This window comes from Alosa pseudoharengus, unplaced genomic scaffold (assembly GCF_046254945.1).
Source record: "Alosa pseudoharengus isolate Yale_2024_CS ecotype anadromous, Long Island Sound unplaced genomic scaffold, YU_APseudo_1.1 YU_APseudo_1.1_scf_23, whole genome shotgun sequence".
NCBI lineage: Eukaryota > Metazoa > Chordata > Actinopteri > Clupeiformes > Clupeidae > Alosa > Alosa pseudoharengus.
The window spans coordinates 23,386,877-23,397,989 of NW_027468685.1; the positions used below are offsets into that span (position 1 = coordinate 23,386,877).

The 11,113-nt window shown below is 40.3% G+C and overlaps 1 protein-coding gene across 1 annotated transcript; it reads right to left on the reverse strand.

The window, feature by feature from the left end:
• Window positions 1-6,063, reverse strand: LOC143140200 (proton-coupled zinc antiporter SLC30A8-like). The gene is made up of 8 exons (XM_076301009.1): window positions 5,583-6,063; window positions 3,701-3,861; window positions 3,178-3,324; window positions 2,563-2,716; window positions 1,818-2,112; window positions 1,449-1,554; window positions 1,083-1,217; window positions 1-860 (listed from the first exon to the last, which is right to left on the reverse strand). Exons 1-8 carry the CDS (start codon window positions 5,648-5,650, stop codon window positions 715-717), a joined length of 1,212 nt encoding a protein of 403 aa, XP_076157124.1. The 5' UTR covers window positions 5,651-6,063; the 3' UTR covers window positions 1-714.
• Between the last annotated feature and the right edge of the window lie 5,050 nt (window positions 6,064-11,113).

The window sequence follows — 11,113 nt, forward strand, 5'->3', positions numbered from 1 at the left end:
TACAGTACACATGACTGTGGTCTTTTTATTCCCACAAGACACATGACCACAGGTCTACAGTACACATGATCATGAAAGAAACATAGGACTACAGTCTTTTACGGTTATACAAATACAGTGAATTTGTTTGCAGTGCCAAGCACATATACATAACTTCTTTCTTCAGTTGACCTGACAGATGTGTGAGAACTGACATTGTTATTATGTAAAAATAAAAAGTGGTACTTTGACTCTCGCTCACAAACCCTTTTGGTTTTGTTGTTCAGTTTAAAACAACATTAAAGCTGCTCTCCAACTTGGACCGGAATTTTTGGCACAGAGCTGCTGAATAAATCCCATAAAAAAACACTGAAACAAAAAATCTAAACCATACTGAGGGCTAATATTTACTCTTAAAAAAATACACAGTCTGCCCATTAAACTTAATAAGGCATGCTATCTAAACACATACTCCCATAGATGGGGTTAAGATGGGTTAATCAAGAGACAAGCTGATGTTTGTTTGTATTTCTGTTTTGTGACCCTGCAGCCCATGAACACCAACAGAACACATAGGTGTCCAAAGGTCCACCAAAAGCTGGCCAGACACTTAAGTTTAGATTAGAAAACTACAAAAACAGACTTTAGGATTTACAATCCTGGTTCTCCAAACTTTCCTTTGCTGTCTTTTGGGTGACCTGGGGTGGTAGTCACAAGTCCATGCCCTTGGGGAGTCTACATTTTTGGATCTTCGCACAGCGTGCAGTCAGGCTTCTGATCAGCTTGGGGCTCCACTTGAATAGTAACCGAGTGAAAGCTGTAGGTGTCGAACAGTACTTGAGTGATCTCCCTCAAAACAGGCTGCGGATCCACAGCATCATCTGAAGGGAAAACAGATGAGACTCTCAGATTGGTGCTCTATCCCAAACTCCCAGAGATTCCAGAGAATTAACTACGTGTCTCTAAACAATGCTCTATGTTAGCACAAGCCAAATGTGACTCCCATCTGTATACTAAGCTCAGGAAGGATAGGTTGTCTTCTGAAGTTTAATCCGTAAAGTTTCTCTGTGAAAAGATTTCCACTACACTCCTTGGAAACTCACCTATGGCCACATGTGCGGACAGCACTCCCTGGTTCATGGTCAGAGCCCAGATGTGGAGGTTGTGAACTGCCTTGACCCCCTTCACAGACAGGAGGACATCCCTCACCTCGCCGTACTTCACCCCTACAGGTGTGCCTGCACAGACAGATGCGTGTGGGAGTCTTGAAATGCTCAGTGAAGTAACCGCAGGGCAGAAAAAGCAATATTGTGCATATTAAGATCTTATCACGTTACATAACACATATGCTCTGAGATTTGTTGCCCGCACGGGGGAATGGCACTGTCATTTACACCCCTTGTAGGAGACCATGCAGAATGAACTAAGATTGACAGGAGGAACATTGATATTCATAGGCTGGGGTTTACCTTCCATGAGCACCACAAGGATGTCCCTCATGATAGTGATGGTCGTGCCGAGCACAAAAATGGAAAACAGGAAAGTGCAGATGGGGTCAGCCATCTTGTATTCGGGCTGTGAATGAGAAGAGACCTGATTTTGAGTTTGTGTACATGAGATTAACACTTACTAAATACTGATAATATACCAAAATGCTTCTACCCTTCAGCTTCCAAACAATGTGAAATGTATTTAAGTGTACGGTATAACAAAAGGCATTGATTGGATATGAAAAAGGCTAAAAATACAAGTGAAAAGTGGCTGTTCTGTCTTTATTATTCTCGACAACCCACCTACCCAACATACCCTTTCATCCCATTTTGCCTTAAGGCTCTGACCTTAAAGAAGATGATCAAGGCGCTGACTAGCACACTGATGCTCTGGAGAAGGTCTCCCACCACGTGCACAAACGCTGCTCTCACGCTGGCGTTGGCCTGAGGTCGCCTCGCCACCCCGTGGCCGTCCTCCGCGTCCTGATGCTCCGCTGAGCCCTGTCCATGGGAATGCGTGTGGCCATTCTCCGCTTTCCGGTTCCCTCCTTTCTCATGGCTATGGCCATGGCTGTGTCCATGTCCGGAGCTCAGGCCACCGTGACTGTGTCCATGCCCTGATTGGTGCAGGGTAAGCGCCATGCTACACAGAGGGGAGGTGGAGGATGACAAGGTTTACTTGTACCACTTGACAATTATCAAAACAAATTCAGACTGAATGCAACATGAAAATGAATGTAAGCAAAACTGGAGTTACTGTTGATCATAGTCTTTTCTAATCATACATGTCATTCCATTATTTAAACATTTCTTGACTGTGCTCATGATGTGTAATAATACTTGTATTATGTTTTTGTGTTTTTTATGTTTGTTATCAAGAGGTTAATTAAAAATGATACACATGTGTGATATGCCATGGTGATCATGTGGTCCCATGGAAAAAATACTGAAGAATTTTGAAAAATGTGGTTCTTGAATTGCCACATTTGGAACAATGCATACCAAATGTAATTGCTTACATTTTTTAATCACAATAATTCTAGTCTGCATCATTTTTCATAATGTGCTGACTCATGTTATTATTTGTTCTTACATGATGTTGGCCAGCACTGCACAGCCTGACGTGATGAGCATGAGTGTCCCCTCAATGGTGTAGTCGTCACTTATCAAGCGTTCCACTGCCAAATACACCAGGATGCCAGTCACCAACCAGATGGTGCACACAGAAAGAAGGGCACCCAGGATCTCTACAGCAAGACAGAGAAAGAGAATGGCTAGTTAGTAAGACCAGTCAGTTAATGTAGATCTTGCAAGGTCCTGACACTGGTAGATGCAGTGTCCAGTTTCTGTAGCAATAGGGGAATATCACTGGGTGCCACTAGGAAAAGAACTTGTGGTATGGTGGTGGTATGAAACTCTCACTGTCGCAAATGATTGTTTTCACGGTTACAGCTCTATTGATTTTGGGGGGGAGGAAATACTAAACTCTCCCACTATGTTATGGAGCATATAATCTAGATAGATAGATAGATACTTTATTGATCCCCAAGGGGAAATTCTATAAATGTTAAAGCTGAGAGAAACACCTCTAAGACTGTTCAGTATAGGCTATGGTGTTAATTAAATTACCACAATAGTGATGATGATGATAGTGGTGGGGAGAAGATGACAGACGCACAAACTATAGTCTTATAAAATGGCTCCTTACCTGCCCGGTGCCAGCCATAGCTCAGTTTGTGAGTAGCCGGTCTGGAGGAGAGCCACAGTGAACACAGGCTGATGATGAAGCTCGTGAAATCCACAAGCAGGTGGGCAGCATCCGTCATCACTGCCAGACTCCCAGCAAAGTATCCTCCTATGGTCAACCAGGGTAGGTGAGAATTTTAGAGCTCAGATATAAAAGCTTGACAGAAATGCTAAAAAAGAACAGGGAACTAAAATATTTCTGTTATAATGAGACAGATGTGCTTAAAAAACTATAATTAAATAGTGGCACGATGGACTCACAAAGAAATGCAACCATGCATGTGCCAATTCAATATCCATAAAAAAGTATGAAATAATTATTCTTGACCCTTTTACTTGTGCACATAACTCCTAATTACAGTATGTAATTAATTGTATGGGTCTACAGTGTTTTTATAAATGCAATGGCTTTCAAAAGGTCTCAGCTGACTTTTACAGTGTCTGCACCCCAACCAGCCATTACTAGTTGTGTTTGGATGACTTACCCAGGATTTCACCAATCATGAAGACCAGACAAACAACTGAGACGATGTAGAGTCGCTTCCTGGCGACTTTTTTCTCACTTTCTCGTTCCTCCTGTGCCCGACTGTTGTCATGGCAATGTGTAATGGTCCCATTTTTCTCCTTGACTTCATTCTGAGAATTCCTGTTGGTTTGGGAGATGGAACCACCTGCATAATGAGTGTCTCATTTTTCTGTACCAGCTGGTATACACTACCACCACTTTTAAACGTTTGGAGTCACTTAGGCCCCAGCTACACTACACCAAATCAGTTTCAACATGGGTTTTCGGATCAAGTCCGATCTGCGTCCACAAACACTGCCACAAACACATCAGTTTGGGAAGCCTTAAAAACCTGCATTAAAATTTGTGATTCTGATTCTTAAAAACAATGCAACTTATCAGCTGGAATTCTGTCTATAATGGAGTGGAATTAAAATTTCTAAGTGACCCCAAACTTTTCAACGTCAGTGTACGGTACGTGAACTGTCATTTGGGACGATTAGTGTCATTGATCTGGAAAAAAATGGACTAAAACAGGTGTATTTTTTGGCCTGAGGTGCTTTAAAGTCAGTGGATCCCCCCCCCCCCCCCCAACATGTCACAGGACATAAAAGGTATAGGCCATCTGTCAAATCAGATATCAGAAAACATTAACTTAGAGGTAAGTTGAGAAAACTATTTCAAAAGGGAAAAAAGTATATTTCTCAGTCCTTTTGGAAAAGCTTGTGATAGCTGTGTGATTCATCTGTATTTCATGCATCACATTGTTTCCTGTACAGGGAATGCAAAGCAGCCTCATTGTAACTCTCAAAGTCCCTTCCAAATACCTTCAGATACGGGCCATAATTGACCACTTAACTGGACAGAGAGTGTGTGGGGGGCTGTTGTCAAGAAGCTTATGTTAAGCTTCCATTACACGTGGTTTAGAGGAAAAACGTGCCATTCCTCAGCTTCTTTAAATAATCACTGAGCACCCGTGCATCATGATGTTGTTACATGGCTGAATGGTAAGCATGACAACACACAAAATGGGTAAACAATGCCTTGTGTTGGCCCAACTCAAAAATACATTAATGTATTAAGCAAGGGTCAAACAACATGACAAGTAACAGCAGATGAGTAATGAGCCTGATGACAATACAGGCGAGCAAAAAAAAAAAAACCTTAATAACTGAAAAAAGTCAAATGATCATTTTCAATATTTGAAAACTCTCCTTGAAAGAGAAATGTGAAATAATGTGAACATCTATAACCTCAAACCACAACACCAATGATTGCATTCACATAGGCCTACATAATTTTGCAGTTAAGTATTTGAATGATTTTATTTTACAATTAAAGGCTAGTACACAATACATTGGCATTCCTTTTGTAGGATAGCCTACTCAATCTGTGGCTAACTCGACCGAGCTCGACTTAAGTAACATCCAGCATCCAGTTTGAGAGACATTGCAATGGATGGTCGTTGTGCAAATTTGCACACAGCTACTGATTGGTTCGTGTGTAAAAGGTTGTGCAATGCCTTTTTCTGACAAGAGCAGCGCCACCCCACACATGAAAACTCAAATATTTAAGGAAAAGACCAGCCTAGTAAATACCTGTTGTTCTTGTGGGCTTCATTTAGTGTGTATTTGTCTTTTTCGTGGAATTCTGATGCAGCCTACAACCCATATAAGAACATACTTGTGTGCTGGTCATTCGACTTTTCACCAATAAAAATGATGCTAAAAAGTTCGGCTTAGTTAGACACAGACAGACACACACACATAGGCAGAGAGAGAGAGAGAGGGAGGGAGGGAGAGAGAGAGAATAAAGTAAACCTAGTCAACAATAGCAAACATTCAATATGTAATAAGACCTACCTTCCCATATACGTGGTCGCATTGTCGGTGACCAAGTGGATTTTTTCTGGATCTTTTTTCCTAAACATGACTTAAAATCAAACACACGCGCAAATGGTTTTGTAACTTTTGTGACAGTTCGGGATGTCGCAAAGCCACAGAAGTGTAAAGACAACAGGAAGTTATTATAACCTAAAATACTTAAGTGTTCGCTACAAGTTTTGCTGTTAATGCTGGCAGTCGAGCATCCTCTACTATATCCAGTACAATGTCCGAGCACTGTTATTTGAAGCCTTGTGACTGAGAACCGTGTGCAAATTTGAAGAATGTCTGCAACAAGAGCATCGGCACGTTATGATCTGTATTTCCACAGCTCCATCAAAAACAAGGTTGCAAATGTCATTTTCTAGCGGTTAATAATGGCTCAGTCAATAGCTTACATAGCCTATTGGAGTTACTCTGTCCTCTCAACCACGTTGGGCTGTTGACAGTCAAACGCTGGTGCCAAGAGCTGTTCATCGGAGAGGGAAGGAAAAGTGCCCAACGCAACCAAAGCAAATGTGCACACAGCACGCTTGGAGAAGTAAAGTTTGAGTTTCGATTAAATGAAGAAATCAGTTGTGAACAAATTACAAATTTGGGCTTAGGCTATACCTTACATTTGAGTTTTCACAGAACACTCTTCAGTCAAAGGCGTTATAGCCTGTTTCCCCTTGTTCCATGTTTTTTTTCTGTTTTATTGTAATGATGTAAACTGAAACTCAAACAATGACTAAATCTATGGAGGAGAAGGCAACTCAAGAGTAGCCTGGGAACACCCAGACCTAATTGGGAGTGGATCTGGAAAAGGTTAATTGACTTACGACTTCCATCAGGGGCGTAACTAAGTGAAATTAAACTTAAAGTGGTAACTGTTACCAAATCGTTTCAAAAGTGTAGCAATCTTTTAAACGAAGGTTTTAAATGCAGCTGTTTACTATATTCCAAAGAAATAGGCTACACCTCGGATTAGCGATATAGGCTATTGCGTGCCCATGTTTTAGGGACATTGGAAGGGCTTGCCTCTTAGCCAGAGGGAACTGCAGAGCAAATCCCATTATGCTGGCGCATAATTTGTCCTCCTCAAAGGCGAGCCAGAGTCAGAGGAGACCGAAGAAATGGTTTTGTTGTGTGGGCTAAATCGAGGGCAGGTGGGGCTCAGGTGAACTGTGCTGTGTGATCGAAGATGATAGGCACTGAAGAGTGAAGCCTTGCTTACCATGACAAAGCACTGTGGAGATAAGCTTATGGAGATTAGGGAAGTACCAGTGATTGGTGGAAATTCATCTTCTACATGGGAGAAAATGTGTCATGATGAGCAGCAGTGCAAACGCATGATGTTGTCAGTCTGTTATCATGCAAATTACTCGTCTGTGAGACATGATGACAGGACATGACTGCATGTGACAGCCAACATACGGGTGAGGACAGTTTCTCTTTTGTTAAAAAAAAATCAAAGAAAAATATGTCTTGTTCTTGTCTCTAAGACGTTTAGGTTTGATGGGATAGCGAGTTAGCCACCAACATGTGGGTGGTCATCATAATCTCCCAAAATCTTTGTAACAAAGCGAACGTTCACACCCTGCATTGACTTGACTCAGGAAACTACGAACGGGTTGGAAACTACAGTGCAACCGGAAAGTTTTCAGACCCTTTCAAGTTTTTCACTTTTTATGGGTAATTCTTAAACTGTGGTACTCTTTGAGCTGGTCAGAAAATGAAAACATTTCACAGTTTTCAGTAGTTGGTTTCTTAATCTGTCTATAAACCTTCCCTTAAGTTGGCTGTGATTTGTATTGAATAATATATCTTTTTTGCCATTTTATCTGACAGTCAAAGAAAATGGTCATTTTCATCATATAACAAAACGTTTTTAAGAGAAAATAATGAAATAGGTTCTGCTATAAATATATTTGATTAAATAGCACACACATCTCTGTTCAAATGTGTAATTTATTTATTTTTCAAAAATGTAACTGTAAAGATTTTTACAATGTTTACACTAAAAAACACCTAGAACTAGGTCACTGACATTTCATTTTCTTATCATAGCTCAAAATAATGTATTTCTCAAAGTGAATACACATATCTTACCCCTAACTGCACAATTATCAACACTACTGAATATAGTTGGTTTGATTTATATATTTTATTTTAAAATATGTGTTGTAGTGGAAATGACATGGCATGGCGAAAGAGTGTGTCGGAAAAGAGATAGGCAACTTCCAATTAAAAACAAATTTCTACTGCTCTGTGTGGTGAACTAGAGTAAATCAATAAGCAACAGCATTAGTGAACAAAACATATCACCAATATTTTTAAATGAAAAATAATTTAAAATAACACATGAATTTGTGTTAAAAATCAGCAAATCATTTCTTCACTGTTTTCTACATATGAACTAGAGTAGACTAGTCAAACTAGAGCAAACCCTTTATGTCATCATTACCTTAATATAAACGTATTGAATATAATGTTGAATAACACATTAAAATAGGCAATATATTTTGAAATCAAAAGCGTATATGCTTATATGCTTTATGCCTATATGCTGAACCAGAGCAAACACTCAGTACTGTCATGTGTGTTATGTTGTAAATCCATGTACTGTCAAACGTAATCATGTGGGATAACAAGTTGAAGCTGACTAAATAGACATTGTATTTGCTAAATACTGTATCTGTCAAACTTGAGGTTCAGTTATGTTTCATGGTCAAGAACACAGCATATTTCCTTCCAAACTGTTGGCTCCACCATCACATGCCTCTTTGTTACTGGTTGAGGCTCTGGGACCAGCCTGATCAAATCGTAACACTTTACTCCTCATTCCTCTGATGAAGCCACAGAGTGGCGAAAGCTCAGGAGATCTATAGCACTTATGACGATTCAGTTTTTCTGATATTTTATTGATGAATTTAGGATCCACGTTTTTAAAAACTATTTGTTCCTTTTCATTGAAAAAGCGAGTTGTATACCAAGACAACCATTTGCACATATATGCAGTTTTTATATGACTTTAGCAATTTTGCACATTTGGAGAATTTAACATCTTGTAATAATAAAACCTATGGTCAGGGGCTTCTTGGATTAGTCATCTTAGTGGAGTGGTGTGTGTGTGTGTGATGTGTGTGTGCTTTTGTTTGGAGTGATCAGACACATCTTTATGATTTTTTTGTGGAGTGTGATTGAAATCTTAAAACATTTGCTCTTTTGCAGTGTGATCTTTAAAACACAGTGTGCCTAGTTCATTTTCCTTGACTGAACTTTGAGTACCTTGGTTTTACAAATAGTGCTGAATATTTATAATTACGTGTTAAAATAAATGAAAGGATCAATCTGAAATGATCAGCAGTGGATCATTGAATTCCCCCCCTCCTTTTTTTAATTTTTTTTTTTATTTTTTTTTTATTTATTTTATTGATTCATTCAACTCCTTTTAAGATACAAATCCCTAAATAGGGTTTTTGTTGGGAACCTATCATGGTCTATAAAAGACATAGGCAGTCCGTTGGGGTTAGATTTAGAAGACAAATGTCTGGAGGTGGGGAGATTTTGAATCGATCAGGTCCATGTGGGGGAAATGAGAGTAAATTGGAGAAAAATATACTTTAAGCTACTGCAGGCGGTTCATCATGCAGATATTATCGATGGGTCCATACGTTCTCAAACATTTCCAGTGGTAATTTTTGAGACAAGTCAATAAATTAACGGCCATCAAACCTTCCTCTCCAAATGTGGAGACAACAGCTAAGGTTAAATTAAATACAGATGAGTGGATGCGAGTCAATATGACCATTTTAAAACAACATTATGATGAGGTGCTAGCAGTGGGCTTGCAGGGTCTTCCTCCTTTTGAACAAGTAGCCTTGGATAAAGCCATTGCCTATGGGAAAACAAGATATAAAAATTGTTTAAAAACAACATCTATTCATGCATTCACACAGATGGTGAGAACACCAGTGGAAATCCCACGGGGAATTATGGGGAATGAAGCCATTTTGGATCCTGATAGGGCAACTGGTGAATGGCCGGAGTTGGGGTATGGGATGGGGGCTACGATAGGTACTCCTTTTGTGGAATCTAAGGACAACATCACAACCAATCCAAACTCTAGTACTGACCCTAACCCTAATTCGGAAGACATTGTTGGGGAATTAAGACAGGGGCTGGAATCAGGACAGGAGCTTTCTACATCTAACCCTAGCCCTGACCCTAACCATAATCTTAACCCGGGTACTGACCCTAACCCAGATCTTTTTACTGACCTTAACCAGAATCCCACTTCTTACTCTAACCCTATGTTGGAGGAACAGGTTGAAAGTTCACAGGTGTTGGATAGGGGATTGAATTGAGAAACTGATGTGGCTGATTTGGGAGATGGGGATGTGGACCCTGACTCTAGGGATAGGGTTATCCGGCATTCTAATATAACCATTGTGTCTCCCCAAGAATCTAGACCCAACCCTAAACTGAACCTGGAACAGAATTCTTATCCTAAGGGTGATTTTGAGTCTGGATTGACTTCTACTCTAGAAACTGATGTGACACCTAACCAGAATCCAACTGAGGACTCAAGCCCCGGAGTCCCTCTTCCCTCTAATTCGACCATAGTGGGGAATACCTTGATTGAAGACAGGGCCCCAGGGATAGTCCCCATAGAAGAGGGTTTAGTGGAAGTATATCCAGAAAATACCCGGGGAGGAAGAGTTCAATCCTGTTCAGTGGAGATACATCGGGTACAAAAGAGTAGCAGTTCGGTGGCTGACTTGAGTTTTCAAGCTCAATTTGATCTGGATCTGGTAGAGGATTCAGATTTTGAGGACTCAAACCCTAGGAAGGAGGGACACAGAGGGGGGAACATGGGTCATATTCAGGAGTCGAGAGAGGTTCAAAATACAGTTACTCGGCACTGTAACACATTCCACAAAATTTTACAGTGGGAGGTGGAGATTGCAGAGCCTGTAGTGATATTGGGGGACTCCAATCTGTCAAGGATTGGGGAATTTAACTTTGCTTCAGTCCAAATAGATAGTTTCCCCAGGGATCAAATTTTGCACATCAAATCGATTCTGGAGAAATTGGACCCATGTCCCCTCACTCAGTGATTTTTTCTGTGGGACTGGTTAATGGTTGTAGATTGAACAAACTACTGACGATTCAAAAACAATATGGTCAACTAATTACACAGGCCAAAATGACATTCCCCAAGGCTGAATTTTTCTTCCCTATTATTCAATTCTTCCCACGTCTTCATCCAGACATTAAGACCAGGCTAATGGAGGTGAATCTTTTTCTGGAAAAAAACTTTAGGACCTTGAAGGGCATTGATCCCCACAACTTTCAAGTGGATAAGCTTGACTTGATCCATTGGACTGCAAATACAGCTAATGATATTTTAAGGAGTTGGATGGAACAGTTAAACTGAATCCAGGGGGACCCAGAGATACTGGGCAGCCCCATTCAAACATTTTGAACCTCTCACTCACTTATTGTTTATCACGAGATGAGAAATT